This window comes from Sus scrofa, chromosome 2, assembly GCF_054392235.1.
Source record: "Sus scrofa isolate SSC_HxYL_T2T_F1_AM1 chromosome 2, Sscrofa_HxYL_maternal_Yorkshire_Landrace_v2.0, whole genome shotgun sequence".
Classification (NCBI taxonomy): domain Eukaryota; kingdom Metazoa; phylum Chordata; class Mammalia; order Artiodactyla; family Suidae; genus Sus; species Sus scrofa.
The window spans coordinates 152,100,854-152,124,285 of NC_139384.1; the positions used below are offsets into that span (position 1 = coordinate 152,100,854).

The 23,432-nt window shown below is 50.3% G+C and overlaps 1 protein-coding gene across 25 annotated transcripts in view; it reads left to right on the forward strand.

Annotated features, from left to right (window-relative positions):
* The window catches only part of PSD2 (pleckstrin and Sec7 domain containing 2), a 684,196-nt gene extending 661,063 nt beyond the window's left edge, over positions 1 to 23,133 (forward strand). For 18 of the 25 annotated variants that reach the window (XR_014838857.1, XR_014838856.1, XR_014838855.1 and 15 more), the window contains 8 exons: positions 11,391 to 11,480; positions 12,723 to 12,766; positions 13,814 to 14,004; positions 14,178 to 14,248; positions 14,617 to 14,774; positions 15,664 to 15,808; positions 16,938 to 17,081; positions 20,934 to 23,133. Coding sequence is in view for 17 of the 25 variants with exons in the window: in XM_085014757.1 (XP_084870883.1) it covers positions 11,391 to 11,480; positions 12,723 to 12,766; positions 13,814 to 14,004; positions 14,178 to 14,248; positions 14,617 to 14,774; positions 15,664 to 15,808; positions 16,938 to 17,081; positions 20,934 to 21,143 (1,053 nt within the window). In the remaining 8 variants the exon portion in view is untranslated. Of the gene's footprint in view, positions 1 to 11,389; positions 11,481 to 12,722; positions 12,767 to 13,813; positions 14,005 to 14,177; positions 14,249 to 14,616; positions 14,775 to 15,663; positions 15,809 to 16,937; positions 17,082 to 20,933 lie in introns of all 25 variants that reach the window. The other 7 variants (XR_014838860.1, XM_085014764.1, XM_085014766.1 and 4 more) reach the window with 2 other exon arrangements.
* The last annotated feature ends 299 nt before the right edge of the window (positions 23,134 to 23,432 follow it).

Below are 23,432 nucleotides of genomic sequence, written 5' to 3' on the forward strand. Positions count from 1 at the left end.
CCTTTGTTGGTTTATTCACTAGTTAGTCGTATTTATTAGATTCCACATATAGATGATATTACACAGTGTATGTCTTTGTCTTGTATCACTTAGCGTACGTTTTTGTTCGAGCACCTGTTTTCAGCTCTTTTGAGCGCATACCTGGAGTGGGTCCCTGGGTCATGTGTTTACCTTCTGGAGGACAGTCAGAGTGTTTCCATAGGGCTGTAGTCTGAGCCCAGGTGGGAGATGATGATGGCTTGGGCGGAGAGGGCCGTGAACTTGGAGAGGAGGGACGGATGAGGGGGCCCAGGTGAGGGGAGCCTGACAGGACTTGCGGATGGGGCTGATCAGGGGAAGAGAGGGGTAAGGACGGCTTCAGCGTCTGGCTGGATGGTGGTGCTCTTCCCTGGGATGGAGAAGGACCTTCTGTAGGTGCGTGGAGGGCAGGTGCGTGGGAGAGCTGGGGCTTGAGGCCCATGTTTGACCTGCCGTGTTTGAGATGCCTCTTGGACGTGAACATGGAGATGCCCAGGAGGTGGCATGCACGGGAGGGATGGGGTGAAGAGGTCACTGTCATCTGGATGGTATGAAAGCCACGGGACTGGCTGAGTGTCTCAGGAAGAGAGGCAGGCTGGTGGCCTCGCCCCAGGGCCTGGTGTTACCCAGACATCAAGCAGAGCAGCAGGAGAGGCGTTGAAGCAGCTGTGGAGATGGAGGAAGACCAGATGTGTGTGGCATCTCAGAAGCCAAGAGAAGCAAGAGTTTCAAGGAGAAGGGAGTGGGGAGTTCTCTTGCAGTGCAACAGGTTAAGGATCCAGCATTGTTACCACAGCGAACTTGGGTCCCTGGTGTGGCGAGGGTTTGATCCCTGGTCTGGGAGCTTCTCCATGCCATGGGTGTGGCCAAGAAAAAAAAAAGGAGAGATGGGAACAGCCAATGGTGGAAAAGGCTGCACGAAGTCAACAAGGATGATAACAGAAAAATGACCTTTGGGGTTCGAATGGCCATCATGGGTCATTATCATTGGATGGTCTGGGTCATTGGAGACCTTTACAAAAGACTTTAGGTGGCATGGAGAGGATACATGCCAGGCTGGAGTGGGTGGAGATGAGGCTAGAAGGTGAGGAAGCAGAGGCTGTGGAGAATTCTTTTGTGCTATTTGGCTTTGAGTGGGATCCTGAAATGAGCCAGTGGCTGGAGGGGTCTAGGAGGGACTGTTTTAAATCTGACAAGGGCGTGCGTGTGTGGCACTAGGATCCACCCAGCAGACAAGGAGAAACTGGCTGATGCAGGAGAGAGAGGGGACAATTGAAGCTTTCCTGGGGATGAGCAGTAGGGCAGAGGTGGAGAATGGCCCTCGCTGAGGGCGGGAAAGCTCACTTCCCAGGACAGTAAGCTGGAAAGGGCGAGTTTAGCCCCCGGACAAGAGAAGATGGCAGCTTGGCTCAGAATTGGAGGTGGAGACAAGGAGAGAAGTTAAAAATGCGTTTGGGGAGTTCCCTTGTGGTGCAGGAGGTTAAGAGTCTGGCGTTGTCCCTGCAGTGGCTTGGGCTGCTGCTGTGGCGCGGGTTGGATCCTTGGCCCGAGAACTTCCACATGCTGTGGGCTCGGACAAAGAAAATGTGTTTTGGGTGTCCCGTCCCTGGCAGTGGTTACCGGAGTGAATGTTGGGGTAGAGCAGGGAGAAGCATCTGGGATGAGGCCAGCAGAGGGGAGGCGACAGGTGGGAGAGGCTGTGCCACGAGCTTCCAGGCAGAAACAAAGATGCGGTGTTTTTCAAGAACGGCTCAGTTTCTCTCAACACTTGGGTTGCTTGAAGGTTAGCAGCGGGCCTGCTGCGGAGGTGGGCTGGGGCTCGATGGTGGAGGACTCAGGGACAGCTGGACGGGTTGGGATGCTATTCTGAAGACTGGGGTGTGGGGGCGGGTCTGCCCATTCTCAGATGGTGACCAAGCCTCATACAAGAACGTGAAAGGAGCGCCAAGTATACCTCAGGTTTGGTCTAGATGTGCAAACAGTGGTGGGGCTTTCCCCGCCCCTAGGACTGCTGACTGGCCCCACCCCTCGCCCTGAAGGATGCATCTACTTTCTTTGTGCTCAGTCTGTCTCATTCTGCATCAGAGGGGAGCCTTAAAGCCAGGCTGGGACTCTTCTGACCTGCGGGCTGCACGGGCAGGTCACCGCAGATCTGTGCAAAAGGCCTTGGCCTGGGGCCGTGGCCAGACCAACCATAACTCTTGTATTTTTAAATTTATGGCCGCACCCGTGGCATGTGGAAGTTCTCCGGGCCTAGGATTGAATCTGAGCACTGCTGGACCGGGGAATCGACCTGCACCTTTGCAGCGACCCGAGGCGCTGCTGTGGGATTCTTAACCCATTGTGCCAGAGCGGGAACTCCCCGTAACTCTTTTCTGATCAGAGACAGAGGCTATAGGGACAAGTTTGAGAGTCAAGGGCAGGCCAGGAGCCCTTCAGATCCAAATGGGGCTGGGAGGAAGGGAGGAACTGGGAACCCGAAGGTCCCAAATCATCCACTTCCCTTTGGCTTTGGAATGTTCTGGGCCACATGTCCTCCCTCCCTCCCTCCCTTCTTTCCTTCTTCTCTTTCTCCCTCCTTTCTTTTTCTTTTCTGGGTACATGTCTCTTTGCCTGGTTACTGTTGTTCTATTTTAAATCAGATAATTTACCCAGTGCGATTTCACTTCTTTGCAATCGATGGTCTTACTTTCCCATCCGGAGAGAGACTGATTTTAGTAAACGTTTCACGTGGACTTGACTGTGCTCTGCAGTTGTTGATTATAACGGTCTATGTGGGTTGATAAGGTCAAGTCTCTCATTGTATAGTAAAAATCTTCTATGTCCTGAACGATGTTTTATTGTGGCGAAATACACAAAACGTACGTTTACCTTGTTAACTGTTTTAAGGTGCACAATTCGGGGGAATTACACACATTCACATAGTGTGCAGCCGTCACCACTCTCCAGTTCTAGAACTTTTTCGTCACCCTAAAAGGAACCCCTGTGCCCCTTAGTGGGCACTCCTCATTCTCTCCTTCCTTCGGCTCTTGGCAACCACTAATTCGCTCTCTGTCTGTATGGATTTGCCTGTTCGGGAGGTTTAATGCAGATGGAATCACACAGCATGGAGCCTTTTGCGTCTGGTTTCTGCTACTTCCTGTGGTGTTTCCAGGGTTCATCCACGTTGTAGCACACGTCATCATTTCATTCGTTTTTATGGCCCAATTATATTCCATTGCACGGGTAGCCACCTTTTGTGTATCTGTTTGTCTTTCAATGGACATTTGGATCGTTTCCACGTTTCGGATACGGTAAATAGTGCTGCTGTGAACCTTTGTTTACAAGCTTTTGTTTGCCTGTTTTTTTCAGTTCCTAGCCCACCAGCTGCATCATATGGTAATTCCATTTTGACCTTTTTGAGGAACCGTGAAACTATTTTCCACAGTGGCCAAACCACTTAAACTTGCCCCCAGCAAGGTACAAGGGTTTCAGTTTCTTCATTTCCTCACCAACACCTCTTTTCTTTCCTTTCTTTTTTTGGGGGCTGCACCTGTGACATATGGAGGTTCCTAGACTAGCGGCTGCAGCTCTGCCGGATCCTTAACCCACTGAGCGAGGCCAGGGATCAAACCTGAGTCCTCGTGGATGCGAGTCAGAGTCGTTTCTGCTGCGCCTCGGTGGGAACTCCTCTTTCCTTTTTAATGATAGCTGTTCTCGTGGGAGTGAAGTGTTATTTCATTTTGCTTTTGATCTGCGTCTCCCTTAATGACTGATGATGCGGAATGTCATTTCATGTGCGTGTTGGCCATTTGTATGTCTTTTTTTGGCGAAATGTCAGTGGACATTGACAGTGGTCCTTGAACACAAGGACTTTGCCCATTTTGGGGCATTTTATATTTTTATTAAAATCGTGGTAAAAATAAAAAATTGTGGTGCAATATACCTAAGGTTTACCATCATCATCGTTTTTAAGTGTATAGTTCAGTAGCATCAAGTCTCTTCGCGTGGTCGCGCAACCCTCTTCAGAGCCTTTTCATCGTCCACCCCTGGGGCCCTATCCCCGCTGACAATGCCCCTTCCCTGCTCGCCTCCCCCTCAGGCCTTGGCAACCGCTGCTCTACTCTTTTCTTTTTCTTTTTTTGTATTTTTAGGGCTGTACCTGCGGCATGTGGAGGTTCCCAGGCTAGGGGTCGAACTGGAGCTACAGCTGCCGGTCTACACCACAGCCACAGCAACGCCGGATCCGAGCCGTGTCTGTCACCCACACCACACAGCTCACAGCAACGCCGGACCCTTAACCCCTTAACTCACCCAGCGAGGCCAAGTGTGGAACCCTCATCCTCATGGATCCTGGTCAGGTTCGTTACTGCTGAGCCGCAGTGGGAACTCCTTGTTCATTTTTTAATTGGGTTGTTTGTGTTTTTGTTGTTGTTTTAAGAATTCTTATATTGGAGTTCCCATCGTGGCTCAGTGGTTAACGAATCCAACTAGGAACCATGAGGTTGCGGTTCGATTCCTGGCCTCTCTCAGTGAGTGGGTTAAGGATCCGGCTTTGCCATGAGCTGTGGTATAGGTTGCAGATGCAGCTTGGATCCCGTGTTGCTATGGCTGTGGTGGAGGCCAGCAGCTATAGCTCTGGTCCAGCCCCTAGCCTGGGAACCTACATATGCCACAGGTACAGCCCTAGAACAGACAAAAAAAGAAAAAAAAGAATTCTTAACTATTCTGATACTATACCCTTATCAGATATAATGGTAGAAAAAATTTCCCATTCTGTGTGTTGTCTTTTCACTTTCTTCATAGTGTCTTTTGGTGCACAAAAATTTTTGATTTTGCAATCCAATTTATCTATTTTTTCTTTTGTTGCTTATTGCTTTGGTTTCACATCTAAGAAATGATTGCAAAGTACAAGATCAAGATTTAGCTCCATGTTTTCTGCAAAGAGTTTTATAGTGTTGGCTCTCATGTTTAGATCTTAGATCCATTTCGAGTTAATTTTTGTATATAGTGTGAGACTAGGGTCCCACTGCATTCCTTTGCTTGTGGATATTCAGTTGTCCCAGCACCACTGGTTGAAGAGACTATCCTTTCCCACTGGATGGTCTTGGTGAACTTGCCCAAAGTCAATTGCCCCTAGTATTACAACTGATAGATGTGTATCAAAGTAACACACGGTACACCTTAAACTGACACAATGTTACCTGTCAAATTTAGTCAATAAAAAAATCATTTGACTGCATACGTATGGGTTTATTTCTGGAGTCTTAATTCTATGCCAGTGGCCCCACTGTTTTGATTAGTCTAGCTTTGTAGTAAGTTTTGAAATCAGAAAGCATGAGTCTTCCGTCCTTGTTCTTTTCCAAGATTTTTTTCTTACAATTCCACATGAATCTGAGGATAAGATTTTACATTTCTGCATAAAAGGCCATTGGGGTTTTGATCGGAATTGTACTGAATCTGTAGATGAGTTTGGGAAGTAACTATATTAACTATCTTGATTAACCATCTTAACTACACTAAATCTTCAATCCATGAACACAGGATGTCTTTCTGTTTATTTATGTCATTATTTTATTTCAGCGATCCTTTTTAGTTCTCAGTGTACAAGTCTTTCCCCTCTTTGGTTAAACTTATTTTAAGCTATTTTATTCCTTTCGATGCTATTGTAAATGAAATTGTTTTCCAGATTTCATTTTGTGCTTGTTCATTACTAACATATAGAAATGTAATTGCTTTTTGTGTGTTGACCTTACATCTCACAACTCTCACTTGGTGATTCTTTAGGATTTTCTCCCTCCTCCATTTTATTTTTTTATTTTTTTGTCTTTCAAGGGCTGTACCCACAGCCTATGGGAGTTCTCAGGATAGGGCTCGAATCAGAGCCGTAGCTGCTGGCCTACACCAGAGCCACAGCAATGCTAGATGCTAGCCACATCTGTGACCTACACCACAGCTCATGGCAACGCTGGATCCTTAACCCACTGAGTGAGGCCACAGATCGAACCGCCTCCTCATGGTTACTAATCAGATTCGTTTCCACTGAGTGATGATGGGAACTACCCACTGCCCCAATTTTTAAACATTTTGTTGAAGTATAGTTGATTTACAGTGTTGTGATAATTTCTGCTCTACAGCAAAGAGATAGAATCACACATATACACACATCCATTCTCTCGCAGATTCTTTTCCCACATAGGATTTTTTTCTATGTAAACGATCATTTCATTCGTGAGTAGATATCATTTTACTTCTGTCTTTCTAATTTGGATACCTTTTATTTCTTTTTCCTGTCTAATTACTCTGGCTGGAACTTCCAGTACAATGTTGAATAGAAGTGGGAAAGTGGGTATCCTTGCCTTCTCCTGATCTTAGGGGGCAAGCTTTCAGTCTTTCGCCTTGCTATATGATATTAACTGTGATAACTGCCTTTTAGCATGTTGAGCAAGTTCGCCCTATTCCTAGTTTGTTGAGGTTTTTTTTTTTTTTTTTTTTTTTTTTTTTTTTTTTTTTTTTTTTTTTTTGTGAAAGAAGTGTTGAATCTTGCCAAACACTTTTTCTGCGTCGATTGAAATGATCATGTGTTTTTTCCCCCTTCATTCTCTTAATGCGGTGGTTTATGTTAATAGATCTTATGTGTTGAACCACTGTTGCAGTCCTGGGATACATTCTGCTTGGTCATGGTATATAATCCTTTTAATATGCTGCTGTTTGCTAGTATTTTGTTATGGGTTTTTTGCATTTATATTAATAGGGGATATTGTTCTCTAGTTTTATTTTCTTGTGATTTCTTCGTCTGGTTTTGGTATCAAGGTAATGCTGGCCTTATAGAATGAGTATTCCCTCTTTAAATTTTTGGGACGAGCTTGAGAAGTATTAGTGTTAATTTTTCTTTCTTTCTTTTTTTTCTTTCTTTCCTTTTTTGTTTTGTCTTTTTGCCATTTCTTGGGCTGCTCCCGCAGCACATGGAGGTTCCTAGGCTAGGGGTCGAATCGGAGCCATAGCTGCCAGCCTACGCCACAGCCACAGCAGTGCGGGATCCGGGCTGCGTCTGCAACCTACACCACAGCTCACGGCAACGCCGGATCCTTAACCCACTGAGCAAGGCCAGGGATCGAACCCGCAGCCTCATGGTTCCTAGTTGGATTCATTTCCACTGCACCATGATGGGAACTCCTAGTGTTAATTTTTCTTTAAATATTTGGTAAACTTCACTGATGAAGCTATCCTGTTTTGGGCTTCTCTTTTGTGAGGTTTTTGATTATTGATTGAAACTGCTTCTTTTTAGACATATTCCATTTTCCTATTTCTACTTGAGTCATTTTTGGTAGTTTGTGTGCTTCTAGGAATTTTTTTCAGTTTATCTAGGTTATCTAATTTTGCTATTAATTGATTGTTGTTAACAAATTCTTTAGTATTCTTGTTCTTCCTGTTGCTAAGAAAGCAGTGTTAAAATCTGCAAAGAAGACTTTTTTTGGTTTTCTTTTTGGTTTCCTTTGCTGTGCAAAAGCTTGTCAGTTTGATTAGGTCCCATTGGTTTATTTTTGTTTTTATTTCTATTGCTTTGGGAAACTGCCCTGAGAAAATATTCATAAGATCGATGTCAGAGAATGTTTTGCCTATATTCTCTTCCAGGAGTTTGATGGTGTCCTGTCTTATATTTAAGTCTTTAAGCCATTTTGAGTTTATTTTCGTGCATGGTGTGAAGGTGTGTTCTAGTTTCATTGATTTGCATGCAGGTGTCCAGGTTTCCCAGCAATTCTTGCTGAATAGACTTTCTTTTTCCCATTTTATGTTCTTGCGTCCTTTGTCAAAGATGAGTTGACCATAGGTGTCAGGGTTTATTTCTGGGTTCTCTATTTTTTTCCATTGAATGTAAATGTCTTTCTCTTTTTGGTTCTGTCAATTTTTGTCTTTTATTTTTTGAGACTGTGTTAGTAAGAGCATACAAATTTAGGATGCTTTTGTCTTTTGTCTTTTTTTTTGTCTTCTTAGGGGTACACCTGGGCATATGGAAGTTTCCTGGCTAGGGGTCAGATTGGAGCTACAGCTTTTGGCCTACACCACAGCCACAGCTATGCTAGATCGAGCTGCACCTGAGATGTACACCAGAGCTCATGGCAACACTGGGTCCTTAACCCACTGAGCAAGGCCCGCGATAGAACCCATGTCCTAGGATACTAGTGTCCTGTGGATACTAGTTGGTTTCCTTACCCCTGAGCCATGATGGGACCTCCTAGAATGCTTATATCTTCTGGAGATTCACCCTTTTATCATTATGAAAAGTCTCTTTTTATTTCTAGTAATGCTTCTTGCCTTCAAGTCTATTTTGTCAGTTATTAGCGTCGTTATACTGGAGTTTTTCTGTTAGTGTTTGCATGTGTATCTTTTTCTATCCTTTTGCTTTCAGGATTTCTGTTCCTTTATATTTAAGAGGTGTCTATTATATCATATATTTTCATTAAAAATCAAGTCTGATCATTTCTGCCTTTTAATTTTTTCCATTTAATGAATTACAAATGTATGTGAGTTCAAACATGCCAGGTTATTCTTTCTCTTTGATTCATCTCTTTTGTGTTGCCTTTTTTTCCCTCCTTTCTTGCCTGCTTTTGGATTACTTAAGTATCTTTTTATAATTCCATTTTCCTGAAGTTCCTGTTGTGGCTCAGCAGAAATGAATCCGACTAGGAACCGTGAGGTTGCGGGTTCGATCCCTGGCTTTGCTCAGTGGGTTAAGGATCCGGCGTTGCCATGAGCTGTGGTGTAGGTTGAAGACTCGACTCAGATCTGGCAGTGCTGTGGCTGTGGTGTAGGCTGGTGGCTACAGCTTGGATTTGACCCCTAGCCTGGGAACCTCCATATACTGTAGGCGTGGCCCTAAAAAGACAAAAAGACCAAAAAAAAAATTCAATTTTCCTGTTAGCTTATTAGTTATGAATTCTTTTAGAATTCTTTCTGTGGTTTGCAGTGTGCATCCCTGACTTATTAAAGTACTTTTATTGCCTCCTGGGAAATGAAGTACCCTTAAAACATTTTAATTTCATTTATTGTCCTCTCAGCTTATATACTACTGTCATAATTCTTTTCTTTTCTTTTCTTTATTTTTTTGGTCTTTTTGCTTTTTTAGGGCTGCTCCTGTGGCACATGGAGGTTCCCAGGCTAGGGGTCTAATCAGAGCCGCAGCCGCCGACCTACACCAGAGCCACAGCAACTCGGGATCTGAGCCACATCTGCGACCTACACCACAGATCACGGCAACGCCAGATCCTTAACCCACTGAGCAAGGCCAGGGTTTGAACCCGCAACCTCATGGTTCCTAGTTGGATTCGTTAGCCACTGCGCCAGGACGGGAACTCCTGATTCTTTTAGATACTACTTATCTCTTTCTGTATTTTATTCCCCAGAAAACTTCATATCATGACCTGACAAAATATTCATTTAGATGTAGCATCCTTTTTGTTGCTCTTCGTTCCTTTCTGCCTCTCCATGTTTGCATCTGGGCTCACGTTCCTTTTGTCTGAAGGACTCCCTTGAGTATTTTCTGTCTTAGGTTTACCTTTTTTGTTGAGGTATGACTGGGGTGTGTCTCGGGGCTTCTTACCCTTGGTGGGCCCCGAGGTCCACTTTTTGTTCTCTCGTCCTGCTGATCACTCAGTTGCTCAGCCTTTTGGCCACTGTTTGAGAATCGACAAATGCTTCAAAGAGGAACGCTGCTCCTGTCGGGCTCTCCTCGCCGTGCTTCCTTTCTTTGCAGGGTGGCCAATGTCTTCACACAGGTGTTTTAGTAGTATTTTGACCGGCAGTTGGTTTTTGATGGGAAGGTTCATCTGCAACTAGACAGTCTGTCATGACTAGGGTTGGAAATCTTGCCTGGTTAGTTTGTGATTTTGCAACCCTGACTGATGGCCGGGGACTAGTCCATGTGTGGAACCCAGACGATATTATTGGCCTTGTCCCCATACTCCTCCGTTATGAATACGCACAAGTGGCTATATATACGTGTACACACACACACACACACATACGTGTACATGTGAACTATGCATAGACGTATGAAACATACTGTATTCGCACACACGTATAAGCATTTCTCCTTAACCCTTTGGAAAAGGTGTAGAAAATTCTTGCTTGTCAGCTACTTATAAAAAGCTTTCTATCATTGTTTTCGGAATTATGTTCTGTGGTGTGTGAATAGCCCCTGGGATGTTCATAGAGCCTCTTTGCTAAAATGTTGCCAAGGTCAATAACTTCGGGAACCTACATGGTCTCCTCTCTTTGGAGACTGTTAATACACAGAAGCACATTAAAGACTCTGAAACATGTGAATAAAATTATTTGATTACAAAATCTTTTTGGGGGGAATTCTTTTCTCACCTCTAAGTGAATCTTGGGAAACACTGACTTTTAGCAAACCTCAATCCACAAAACCCTATACCAGCAATATCTGGTGGCCCAGGGTCTTTGTCTTCTCAAGGGTGAAGAGCCACCAAATGTGGACACTGCAGGGAGAGCCTGAACGGGTGCACGTATGCACCTCAGCTGCTGGGTTTGGAGGGCTGGAGCCCCTCTTCTAATCAGTGGTCCAAAAAGGAAGGCAGAACGTTGGGGTACAGTCACCTGCAGCTCTCTGTTCGTGCCTCCTGGAGTCAAACCACCTGCCCGGGTTCCTGTGGTCCCAGTGCAGCTCAGCATGGGGTACCCCTGTGTGTTGGTGGAAAGTGATTTTTGATTCTCTTGAGACCAAACCCTCCCTCACTTCATGTACCTCTTGGAGGTCTTGCCGCCCCTCTGTACAGGTGAGAGGGTGAGACAGTTGTGACGGAACACACAGAGCTTCTGCTCAGGAGCCGAGAGGCCTGGGTTCAAGTCCTGGTGCTGTGTGACCTTGGGAGAGTTAACCATGGAGTAGCGGGTGAGAGCACGGGCTTTGGTGTCAGGCACACTCAGCCCTCTTCTTCCTTGCTGGGTGATCATGGGCATGTCACCTCACCTTCCTGCACCTCAGTTTCCTTACCTGTCGAGTGGGGATATTGATAACACCCACCTCCCCTTGTCTGTGTTGAGAGAAAGAAATAAGATAATGCATGTTGAGTACAACACCTGGAACCTGCTAGGCACCAGGCACATGTCTGCTCTTATAATACTTCATCTAAGCTGACTCCTCCATCCGGGTTTGAGGAGAACCCCAACCTCTCATGCTGCTGGAGGACCAAATCGAATCTTGAATGCGAAAAAGAGTTCTGTAAACTCTTGGACACAGAGGGAAATCCAGGCAGTCTTTTTTCATCACTGCCCTTGATGCCGCCCCATCGCTTGTGGCTGGGCGGGGCGGGGGGCGGGGACCACGCCAGCCTCCATCCCTCCTCTCAGGCAGAACCCTTTCTCCCTTCCAGAACATTGGCAAGAAGATGTCCTGCCAGCAGTTCATTGCCAACTTGGACCAGCTGAATGACGGCCAAGACTTTGCCAAAGACCTGCTGAAGGTATAGCTTGCCTGGGGTGGGGGGAGAGGAGAGAGGTTTCTGCCCCCACTAAACCCTGATCACCCACGGCATATGGAAGTTCCCAGGCTAGGCGTTGAATTGGAACTGCAGCTGCCAGCACAGGCCATAGCCACAGCCACAGCCACGCTGGATCTGAGCTGCATCTGCAACCTATGCTGTGGCTTGCAGCAAAGCCAGATCCTTAACCCACTGGGTGAGGCCAGGGATCAAACCTGCATCCTCGTGGATACTAGTTGGGTTCTTAACCTGCTGAGTCACAACGGGAACTCCAGATTCTTGATTCTGGGGTCAGGGTCAGGATGACTTTGGGACAGAGACAGAGACCATTTGGCTCAACTCTTGACTGTTCCCCGAGTTAGGCAGAGGAGTAGGCTTCGTGAGATTTGTTTTTAGTGATCTACCAACATTCCTACTGTCACGGTAATCCTCAACACTGCCACCCATTGTCACAGCTACCCTGGCCATCACCTCCACCTCTATACCCGCCACCACCTTCACCACAACCATCCTATTGTCACCGCGGGGAAGAGCCCACTCATTCCTTCATCATCACTAGGAATGAAGCGACTCTTTAGTTTTCTTTGAGGCTGAAGCGCAGGGTGGGCCTCTGGGGCCTTTCACGCCTGGTCAGTTCTCCATCTAGGAGGCAGAGGAACAGGTTTTTTGGGGGTAGATGATGAGTTCAGTTTTAGACAGTGAGTTCGAAGGACCTGGGGATACCAGGTGGGTAGTTGAATAGTGAGTCTGAAGGTCAAAAAATACACATCGTCTCCATCGCTCTTCGTACCATAATTATCTTCTTCACTGTCAAGAAGCACTTGTTAAGAGCGTATTTGTAAGTGAGATCAAATAATCCCAATGCCTTCACCCACCTATTTGCTTCTCCCTGTCTTCTCATCCATCCATCTACCCATCCAGCCACCCACCCTGCATCTCAGTCATTCACTCGCCCATACATCCACCCAGTCCCCCGTCACCCACACATACACTCCTGCCCAGCCCCCCACCCATTTCCCTGCCTACCAACTCAGCCACTCACTCAACCTCAAGTCTATCCAGTCATCTAAACAGTAACCCACTGGCCCAGCCCCATCTGATAAACAGGTGGGACTCAAACACCCACTTCGCCCCACTGGCTGTGAAGGTGCTCCCTCGCCGCATCCACGTTGCTGGAGGTCGACTCCTCACTGAACTCCTCTCTCTCTCTCTCCCCTCCCCCAGACCCTTTACACCTCCATCAAGAATGAAAAGCTGGAATGGGCCATGTGAGTAGTGCCCATGGGCACAGGTATGGGGAGATTGAATTAGTGGGAGCGGGAGGGGGTGGTTGGGGGTACAGGGAAGGCCCACCTGTTACTCTCCATGGTGCTGATTTCTCTGCCCAGGGCCCCGGTGACCCCCGTCTAGCTGTCCAGCTTCTGGAGTTGAGTTCCCCTTGGGTTCATTTTCTGCCTTGATAAGAAGTGCACACTGTTCACAGCTTTGGAGTTGATTGGACTGTGACTTTAGTTCCATGATGTTCACAACTGGTTTTCTGTTCAGGGGATATTGCCACTATTCCTAATATAGCTCTTTCCCCTCTGGGAGGTAGGCTAGGCACAAGGTACTGGTCCCCCTAAAGCCCCCATAATATGACCATGTTTAGGGGGTGATTGCTCTTGGCATTGGGGAGCAGTGACTGCCCCCTAACTTCTTCCCCTGCCAGGGCAGTGAGGCCTGGAGATGCCCATCCATCTGGAAAGAAGTGTGGTGACCTGGAGGGTTGGGGAGACCAAGAGGCTCTGGGGAGAGTTGCTGCCCCACCCTGCTGGAGTCCCCAGGGCAGCCTGGGTCTTCGAGTCCACATGAAGATCCCAGGCAGGGGTTGTTAGGAACCCCAACACAACTGGGGAGAGCTGGCATTCTCCCACGAGGGCTCCGATGGGGAACCTAGACTTCTGGGGCCTCATCTATTGGCCGCCCCTCCCCAAGCATGTCCTGGGGCTTTGGCAGCAGCTTTGGTCTGGGCTTTCAGGGTTGGAGAGAGACGGGAGACCAGGAAGGAAGCCTGAAGGTAGTAAGGTCTCTAACTTTGTGATCAAGGGGGAGGATTGGAGCTTAGAGGCCAAAAACCTAAGCTCAGAGGCCAGGGCTCAGAACCGAAGGCTCGGGAGAGGGGTCAGAGGTCTGGATCTGTAGTCTGGAATTGGAGGCTCCTTGGCTCTGCCCTCCACTGCTAACCGGCTTCCAAAGGAGTGTTTGCTGGGGGAGGGCCTATTGATGTGGGGCTGAGGCCTCCATGGAGCGGGTACTCAGGCCTAGTGTTTTCCCAGTGATGAAGAGGAGCTGAGGAAGTCACTGTCTGAGCTGGTGGATGACAAGTTTGGGACAGGCACAAAGAAGGTGACACGGATCCTGGATGGTAGCAACCCCTTCCTGGATGTCCCGCAGGCTCTCAGCGCCACCACCTACAAGCATGGCGTGCTGACCCGGAAGACTCACGCCGACATGGATGGCAAGAGGAGTGGGTGTCTGGCAGGGCAGGGGCAGGGGGAGGGATGCTGCTAGTCCAGAGGGTCTGCACCCCCCTTGGCCATTCTCTGGGGGTGCCTACACAGGAGGACATGTGGGGGAGGCGAGGGAGGAGATACTGGGGGGGGAGTGGTTGTGGCCACACTACCCGTGCCCCCTCCCCAGCGCCCCGAGGGAGGCGTGGCTGGAAGAAATTCTACGCGGTGCTCAAAGGGACCATTCTGTACCTGCAGAAGGTGAGCCACTGCCCCAGAGCCCTTACCTGGGAAGGGCCAGCTCAGCGCCCATCCAGCTCCTGCTTTGCGGTGCCCAGAGGGTCCTGGGCAGGACCTAGGGCTTAGGCAGATCCTGGGTCCGCCCCCATCCAGGGCCTGATTTGGGCTCACCGGTGCATTGGTGGTTTTGGGGAGGAATCTCTTAAATGTCCAGGGGTTCAGAGGATACCCAATGTAAGGACTCTTTGGGCTTCTGGGACCAACTGGGGTGCTGGGAGGAGCGCCTGTGTGATTCTTGTTGGGGGGGGGCATGGCCTCAGAGTGGCAGCGGCTGTGGGATGGATAGGGACGGTGGGGTCAGTGAGCCACAGCCTGACGATGGCCTGCAGGACGAGTACAGGCCTGACAAAGCGCTGTCTGAGGGCGACCTGAAGAACGCCATCCGTGTGCACCACGCTCTGGCCACCAGGGCCTCTGACTATAGCAAGAAGTCCAACGTGCTCAAGCTGAAGACGGCCGACTGGAGGGTCTTCCTCTTTCAGGCGCCGTAAGTAGGAGGGGGCACCCCCTCGCTCCCACCCTGGGCTCGGGACCCGCCCTGCACCCTCTCTCGTCCGCCTCCGGGGAGGCGCCCTTCGCTTCCCCCGCAAGAACGTGTCCGCTTGGCACCAACGAACGCTCTGGGCCCTCCCCGGCAGCAGGGCTTCTCAAGGGTGGTCCCCCAGCGGCTCCTGGAAAACTTGCTGGAAATGCGGTTTCTCTGGCCCCACCTTAGACCTCCTGAAAGAGAGACGCCGGGGACGGGCCAGCCGTTGTGTTTTAACCATCTCTCCATGTGATCCTGATGGGGACACTGCAGTCCCCTGTGGGCCCCATGGAATCTTTATGAATCATCCTCCGCTTAAAGTGGTGGGGGATGGGGCAGGGGGACGGATGTAAAAGCCTCGCCTGCCCTTTAAGGCCTTCCCTCCACCCCCCTGCACCCCATCTTTCTGTGGCTCGAGATTGGGGTTCCGTGTGTCAGAGGAGCTTAGAAGGGGGGAGGCTAGTAGGTGAGCTCAGGACAGGAGTGGACATGCCAGGCGAGGTGGGGGGCAGGGCCGGGTGGGGACGGCCCGTCCCCCGCGGCCTCTGACACCCCCCTGGGCCTGCTGGTCTCAGACGCATTGGCTCCGGGCCCTTCGCTGTGGACCTGGCTGGGCAGCTTAATTTTCACGTGAGAACCCAGGTCTTGCCTGGGAGCTGGGACAGGAGGGGGAGCTCCCCCCCCAGATGTGACGGGGCCATCCAGCCCCATCCCGCCACCCTCCCTCCCTCCCTCCTTTTGCCCACCGATGCGGAGGCCTCCGTGCCCTCTCTGTGCTGGGCTGGCGCCGGGTACTGGGGCGTCCCGTCGTGAGAAGCCAGCGCCCTCTCCCCTCCCGTCGCGTCCCCAGGAGCAAGGAAGAAATGCTGTCCTGGGTCCTCAGGATCAACCTGGTGGCTGCCGTCTTCTCAGCCCCCGCCTTCCCAGCGGCCGTCAGCTCCATGAAGAAGTTCTCTCGGCCCCTGCTGCCCTCCTGCACCACTCGCCTCTGCCAGGTACCAGCTGCTGGGATCCCGGCACCACCTGGCCCGGCTGCCTCCGCCCACCCGGCGCCTGTCCGGGGGGCAGATGGTACCTTCCATCTCCTGCACCGCCGCCCCCCGTTTGCAGAGGCCTGGCCGTGCTGTGGTGGGTGGCCTGGGTGTGCCAGTGGCGGTGTGGCCTGTGGGTTGTGTGTGTGTCTGGGCGTGAGTGGGAGAGGATGTGTGTGTCTGAGGGAGTGAGGGACAGAGAGGCCTGGCGGAGCCTTCATCCAGGGCTTTCTTGCTGCCGCCGCTTGCCCTTCAGTGTTTTGTTTCTAGTCCTCATAAAGCTCCACTCATCCGTTCTCAGGTTTGCGAAGGTTTGGGGAGAAAACGGCCGGTGGAGGCCACTGCCGCTGAGCTGGGCAATGGGCAGCGCCTGGCTGCGCGGCTGCCCAGGGCCCTTTCCTGCTGGGCCCTCGTCTGGAGTCTTCCCCACGGAGCCCCTGGGGCTGCACATGCGGTGCCCATGCTCCCCCACGCAGGTTTCTGTGTAGGCACATGTGCTGTGCACCCACAGCTGCATCACACTCAAGTCTGCACGCTCATGTGCCATCCAGGGCCCACCTGACAGAAAGGGGGCTGGCTGTTCTGTGGCGGGTGGGAGTGTACCTGCGCTTGTCTGTGAGGGACAGTGTCTCTGTCCCTCTTTGGGTGTGATCCTGGGTGTGCAGCCATCAGATGTGTCTGGACGTGAATGTGAGAGTGTGTGTCTCGTGTGAAGCCGGGAGCTGGAGTGGGCTGCCCCCCCCCCCTCCCCGGTCGGTGCATGCGTGTGCCTGCGAGGTCCATGGGAGCCGGCGGGTGTGTCCTTGTCAGGGAGTGTCTGCGTGCACACACAAGTGTGTGGCTCTGGCGTCTCCCGAGCCCGCCGGGGAGGCCCTAGGAGAGCGGGTGCCAGCGGCAGCGGGGAGGGAGGGAGGAGGCGGAGGAGCCTGGACGTGGCTCAAGCCCTGGGTATCCAGTGACCCAGGCCAGGCCCCACTTTCTCTTTGGTGAAGCGGCTCCTGTCCAGCTCTTTGGGGGCTGGATGAGACCCCCCCTGCTCCCGCCCCGTGACGTCCTGAGAGCGGATCTCAAGGTCCAGGACGTGTCTTTGCAGGAGGAGCAGCTGCGTTCTCACGAGAATAAGCTGAGGCAGGTGACTGCGGAGCTGGCTGAGCACAGGAGTCACCCGGTCGAGAGGGGCTTCAAGTCCAAGGAGGCGGAGGAGAGCCGGCTGAAGGAGCATTATCTCACGTTCGAGGTGCGCCCTTCACGGGCTGGGCTTTGGAGGACGGGCTGGGCCGCGGGGGGAGGCGGCTCCGGTCTTCTACCTCCTCCCCCAGCCAGGGGCTCCTGCTTTGGGGGTCCCAACTTTGGGGCTCCCTTGAGGTAGTCAGGACCCATGGTCTCCTGTGGGCCAGTCCCTGCATAGCCTGGCTGCCAATTGTGTTTTTTGGTTTTTTTCCTTGTCTTTTCTTTTTAGGGCGGCCCTTGTGGCATATGGAGGTTCCCAGGCCAGAGGTCGTCACATCGGAGCTACAGCTGCTGGCCTGTGCCACAGCCACTGCAACGCAGGATCCGAGTTGAGTTTGTGACCTACACCACAGCTCACAGTGACACCAGGATACGAGTCAGGTTCTTAACCCACTGAACCACAATGGGAACTCCCTGGCTACCAGTTGTTCATCAAACAATTGCACCCTCTCCCTCCTTCCTCAAGCCCCTTCCTCACCTCCACTGTCCTCACAGGCCCAGCTTCTCAGAAAGCTGTTTCAACCAAACCGCAAAACTTTCAGCCCTCTCTGTGTGGCTCTCCCCCTCGCGTCTCCTGTGCGTTGTTCTCGTGGGTTTATCAGGCAGAGCAGCTCATTCTCCCCTCCTGGGCTCTTCTTTCTGTCCATCTTATCTCGTCCACGACCCTGGTTCTGCCCCACAGAGCTCTGCAGGCGACCTGACAGAGCCTCCCCTTTGCTGGGTGGAGGATAGGGGCCAGCTTGCGGGAGGAAGGCAGGGACCATCATGGACTGCCCTGCACGTGGGGGTGCACAGGTAGAAAAGAGGCTGAGACCCAGCCAGGGAGCCCCCAGAGCAGGAAGGGCAGGGAGTCGCCCACCTCAGGCTCCCCACTTCTGCGATGGTTTTCTGTTGCGGCGTCGGGGAGAGAGGAGTGCTCCCAGGACAGATCCTGACCTTTTGAAAAACCTAAGGCTTTATAGCATTTGGAAGCCTTCTCAGATCCACTCTCTCTGCAATGTTAGCAAAAACCCCGATGATTGCTAGGCGTGTTCCTCGACGGATTGAATCCTCCTTATTAGTTCCATCTTACAGATGGGGAAATTGAGGCTTGGAGAGGTCAGATCACTCGCCTGAGGTGACACATTAAGAAATGTAGGAGCCAGCAAAAAAAAAAAAAAAAGAAAAAAAAGGAGTGTAGGGGCCAGGATGCTGGGCCAGGCGGCTGCTTATGGCTCCAGAGCTGTGGCCTTCTCACCGCCCCCCACCCTGGCTTCATGGGGGGCGGAGGGGAGGGGAGGGGAAGCCAGACGTGACGAGTCTTTCAGCTCAGGCGGCAGAGCTGGGTGAGGACGGGCTCTCCTGGCCTTTAGTCCCGACCTCTCCCAGGACCGCAGCCTCCCCTGCCCGTGGAGAGGGCTCGAAGCTCAGAGTCAAGGCCTCGGCCCCTCTTAAGAGCTCACGGCAGCCTCTCTGTTCACCGCCTCACCAGCAGCAGCCGCGATCTTTGTTAATCTGATGGGTTTCACTTGGGTTAAATTTTTTTTTTTTTTTTTTTTTTTTTTTTTGTCTTTTTGTTGTTGTTGTTGCTATTTCTTGGGCCGCTCCCACGGCATATGGAGGTTCCCAGGCTAGGGGTTGAATTGGAGCTGTAGCCACCGGCCTACGCCAGAGCCACAGCAACGTGGGATCCGAACCGCGTCTGCAACCTACACCACAGCTCACGGCAACGCCAGATCGTTAACCCACTGAGCAAGGGCAGGGACCGAACCCGCAACCTCATGGTTCCTAGTTGGATTCGTTAACCACTGCGCCACGACGGGAACTCCTGGGTTAAATTTTTAAACTTGTGGTGAGGGGGCCTTTGTGACACAGCAGGTTAAGGATCCGGTGTTGTCACTGCAGCGACTTCGGTTGCTGCTCTGGTGTGGGTTTGATCCCTGGCCCGGCAACTTTACACGCCCTGGGTGAGGCCAAAGAACACCAACCAACCAAAATTGTGGTGAAAAAACATAAAAGCCATCACTGAACCATTTTAAAGTGCACAGCTCAGGAGTGTTCATCCGTTCCCAGCGTCGGGCAGTCCGTCAGTCTCCAGGACTTTTTCATCTTCCCAGACGGAAATTTCCATAAGTATTAAACACCTTCCTCCCGGCCCCAGCCCCTGACAAGCACAGTTCTACTGTCTGTCTCTGTGAATGTGATGAATCTAGTACTTTGTTTAAGTGGAATCATGTGGAATTTGTGTTTTTGTGACGGGCCCGTGTCCCTTAGCATAATGTCTTTAAGGTTCATCCCTGTGGTAGCAGGTGTCCAAACTTCCTTCCTCTTTAAGACGGAATACGTGGTCTGTACTACATTTTGTCTGTCCCTTCATCGGCTGGGGAACATTCGGGTTGCTTTCATCTGTGATTTGCGAGTAACGCTGCCGTGATGAACATGGGCGTGCAAATGTTTCTTGAGACCGTGCTTTCAGTCCTGCTCTCACACCCAGAAGTGGAATTGCTGAGTAACGTTATTTTTTCACTTCTTGAGGAATAGCTGTAGCCAGACTGCTTTCCACTGGAGCTGTACAATTTTACGTTCCCACTCATTGTATGCTGGGGTTCCCATGAATTCTTCCAGCACATGCTCACCTACACACTTGTTATTTTCTGGGTGTTTTTTTTTTTTTTTTTGCCATTTCTAGGGCTGCTTCCGTGGCAGATGGAGGTTCCCAGGGGTCGAATCAGAGCCGTAGCCGCCGGCCTACACCACAGCTCACGGCAACGCTGGATCCTTAACCCACTGAGTGAGGTCAGGAATCGAACCCGCAACCTCATCGTTCTTAGTCAGATTCATTAACCACTGAGCCACAACAGGAACTCTCTTTCTTTTCTTTTTTTTTTTGATAGGAGTTGTTTTAATGCATGTGAGGTTGTATCTCATGGTGGTTTTGATGTGTGTTTTCCTGATCCTGATTTGAGCATCTTTTTGTGTGCTTATTGGCCATTTGTGTATCTTCAGTGGAGAAATGTCTTTTCAAGTCCTTTGCCCATTTTATTTTATTTAAAAAAATTTTTTTATTACCCAATGAATTTTATTACATTTATAGTTGTACAACGATCATCACAATCAAATTTTATAGCATTTCGATCCCAAACCCTCAGTGCATCCCCCACCTGTAACCTTGTCTCATTTGGGAACCATAAGTTTTTCAAAGTCTGTGAGTCAGTATCTGTTCTGCAAAGAAGTTCATTGTGTCCTTTTTTTAGCTTCCACATGTGAGAGATAGCATCGGATGCTGGTGTCTCATTGTCTGACTTCACTTAGCATGATCATTTCTAGGTCCATCCATGTTGCTGTGAATGCCATTATTTCTTTCCTTTTAACGGCTGAGTAGTATTCCACTGTATATATGTACCACATCGTCTTTATCCACTCCTCCTTTGCCCATTTTAAAATTGTGTTTTTGTTGTTGAGTTGTAGTTTTTTTTTTTTCCTTAAATATTCTGGATAGTAGACCTTTATCAGATTTATGATTTGCAATTATTCTTTCTTATTCTATAGATTACCTTTTCACTCTCTTGATTCAGAGAAGTTTTACATTTTCATAAAATCTCATTTGTCTGTTTTTACTTTTGTTGCCAGTGCTTTTGGCATAATATCCAAAAAGGTCCTTGTCAATGAATTTGGATTTTAAAAATCATGAGGGAAATTTCTTTGCTTGTCCTTTGTCTAAGTTTTTTGACTGGATTTTAATCTCCTTTTTATTGATTGGCGAGAGCTCTTTGTCTATCAAGGGAGTCAGTCTTTTGTTGTATAAGGTACAAATATTTTCTTGCATTTTGTGGTTTGTCCTTTGACGTTTGTTTTTGGCCTTTCTCTGCCCTTTCCCCAGAAAAGCCGTTATGAGACCTATATCCACCTGCTGGCCGTGAAAATCAAAGTGGGTTCGGACGACTTGGAGCGGATCGAGGCCCGGCTGGCCACCCTGGAAGGCGAAGACCCTTCCCTCCGCAAGACACACTCGAGCCCTGCCCTCAGCCAGGGCCATGGAACTGTGACTGGCAGCAAGGCCACGAGGGCTACCACTGGGCCTGATACTTAGCTGGCATGGATGGGCAGGCCCCAGAGTCAGGCCAACGCCCCCAGAGGGGTCAGTGAGCACAATTCCAGCCGGGGGCCACTCGGACCAGCTCCGGGCACTTGTTGGGCCGCCAGAGGGGTGTGGAGACGGAGGTGCCATTCACGGTGTTGCTCTTGCGTCCTGGGGCTGCTCCGAGCCTCGGCCCCTCTCCCCAGCCCTCACGCCCCTCTCCAGCACCGAGCCTCACCTGGGAGGCCCGTCGCGTGCATGCTCTGGACACCGTCTCACTGGAGAAGCGGGCCGGGCGGTCGGCTTCCCGCTGCTCCTCTTCTCCCGAGTTCCTCCCTCCATCTCCCCCGTTTCCAAGGGCAGGTCTTGCCCCCGGGGCTCCGCTGGGACTCCCATCCTTTCCCCTGCTCCCTCCCTCCGAGTTGACCAGCAGCAGGTCTGCAGACCACCAGCACTGTCGCCCCTCCCTCCCTCGGCCACCTCTGGAACCACACCCCGTTCTCCCGCCTCACGTGGCAGCAACCCAGGCCTGTCCCCCAGGGCCAAGCGGTCTCCGTTCGTGTGTGTCCACCTCGCCTCCCTCCGTCGAGGCCACTACTGTTTTCTCTTATACGGACGTACTTGCGGATATGTATGAGAATTCTATATATAAAAGGACCCCCTTTAAAGATGGGTTTGGAAGTGGTATCCGTTAGAGGATGAAATAAGAGGAAGGAAAAGCCTATTTCACAACGTACTTGTGAGCGAGGAGGGCTTCTCTCTGGCCCTTGGTGGCCCTGACACTCTGAGAGGGAAGGTAGTGATAGCGTGACCTCCTCTCACCCCCTTGTTCCCCCTCTTCCGGCTGACCTGTGACTTAAACTGCTCTTACAGTTGATGCTTTGGAATAAATCGTGTGGTGTGTGTGTGTGTGTGTGCGCGCGCGTGTGTACATGTGCACGCGCCACCCCATCTGTCCCATAGGCATCGTGGGGTGTGAGTGGGATGGGACCGTGGCCCTGTTTATATTTTGGTCTTTATGTTGGTGCTGCCAGGTCTCTGAGCTCCAGAGGTGGCCTCTTGTACAGATCTACTGCAATGGGAATAAAAGACATTCTGCCTTGCAAACAGCCACTCGTCAACAGGCCCAAAGATGTTTGGTGGGGGAAGGTTATGGAAACCATTGATTCTCGGTCTCGGGAAAAGGTGGAATGACAAGTTGTTGATTGTTTTTTAGGTTGACATTTCTTCCACTCTTCTAGTGGCTCAGAAACACTAGAGAAGGACATGTCTGCGAAGAACAGAGAAATCTGTCATGTGACGATCACAGCCTAGCATCCTTTAAACCCTGCGTTCTTCAGACGGAAGAGTGGTGGAGGTGATGGCACCTTCAGAGCAGCGGATCCCTCGTATTCTTTAGATGTCTGTAGCTGGGCCAGCAACTTGACCTCAGTGGTAACACATTTAGTTGATAAGAGAAGCCAGCCTTGCAAGTAAGTTCCCAACAGTTACCAGCCCGCTCCTGTTTGATGCAAGGCACGTGTGAGTCTATGGGGAGAGGTAGTGATTTAAAGCCAGATGATTTCATTTGGATCAGCTGAGTGTATTTTATAAGGAACCCATCTGGCCCCTTCCTTGTGCCGAGGGGAGGTAAGTGTTCATTTCAGTGAAACTGAAGGAGCGAGGTGGCCACATAAAAAGAAACCTCTCTGTACTTTCTCCACACTGTCTCAAAGGTTCTTTGATTTTGGGGGTCAGCTTCCCACCCCTCGCCTTGTGAGGGCGGGTGGGTGAAAGCAGAGGCGCAGGCCCAGCCGCTGCAGACAAGTGTGCTTCCCTGAGCGCTAGCTGTGCCTCCCAACGGTAAAAAAAATTTTTAGTTCACTTTCTTAATTGTATAATTATTTATTGTAAATTATATACATGTACTACTGTACTAAAATATTATGTACATTATAAAACATACACAAAAATAGAAATTTAAAAAAGATGAGATGAAAATAAATCTAAAGCAAAGTTCTCATTTTTTTTTTCTGCATTCTAATGGCCATCCTGTTCCCCCCACGACCTCCGCCCCTATTGATTTGCCCATTTTCCAGGACTGTCCAAAGCCAGAGCCTCGGAGGACTGCCGGTGAGCTGCAGTGAGTGGTTTGCGCCACCTGGTGGTCCTGGGAAATGGCTCGGGAACCCCTGGGGGCTGTCCCTTGATGACAGTATCACTTGAGCCTTCATCCTCGCATTCAACAAAGGGCAACAGCTCTGCACAGGGTGGTGGGTGCTGGGGATGCTGTGCTAAAAACCGGATTGACCAGATCCCTGT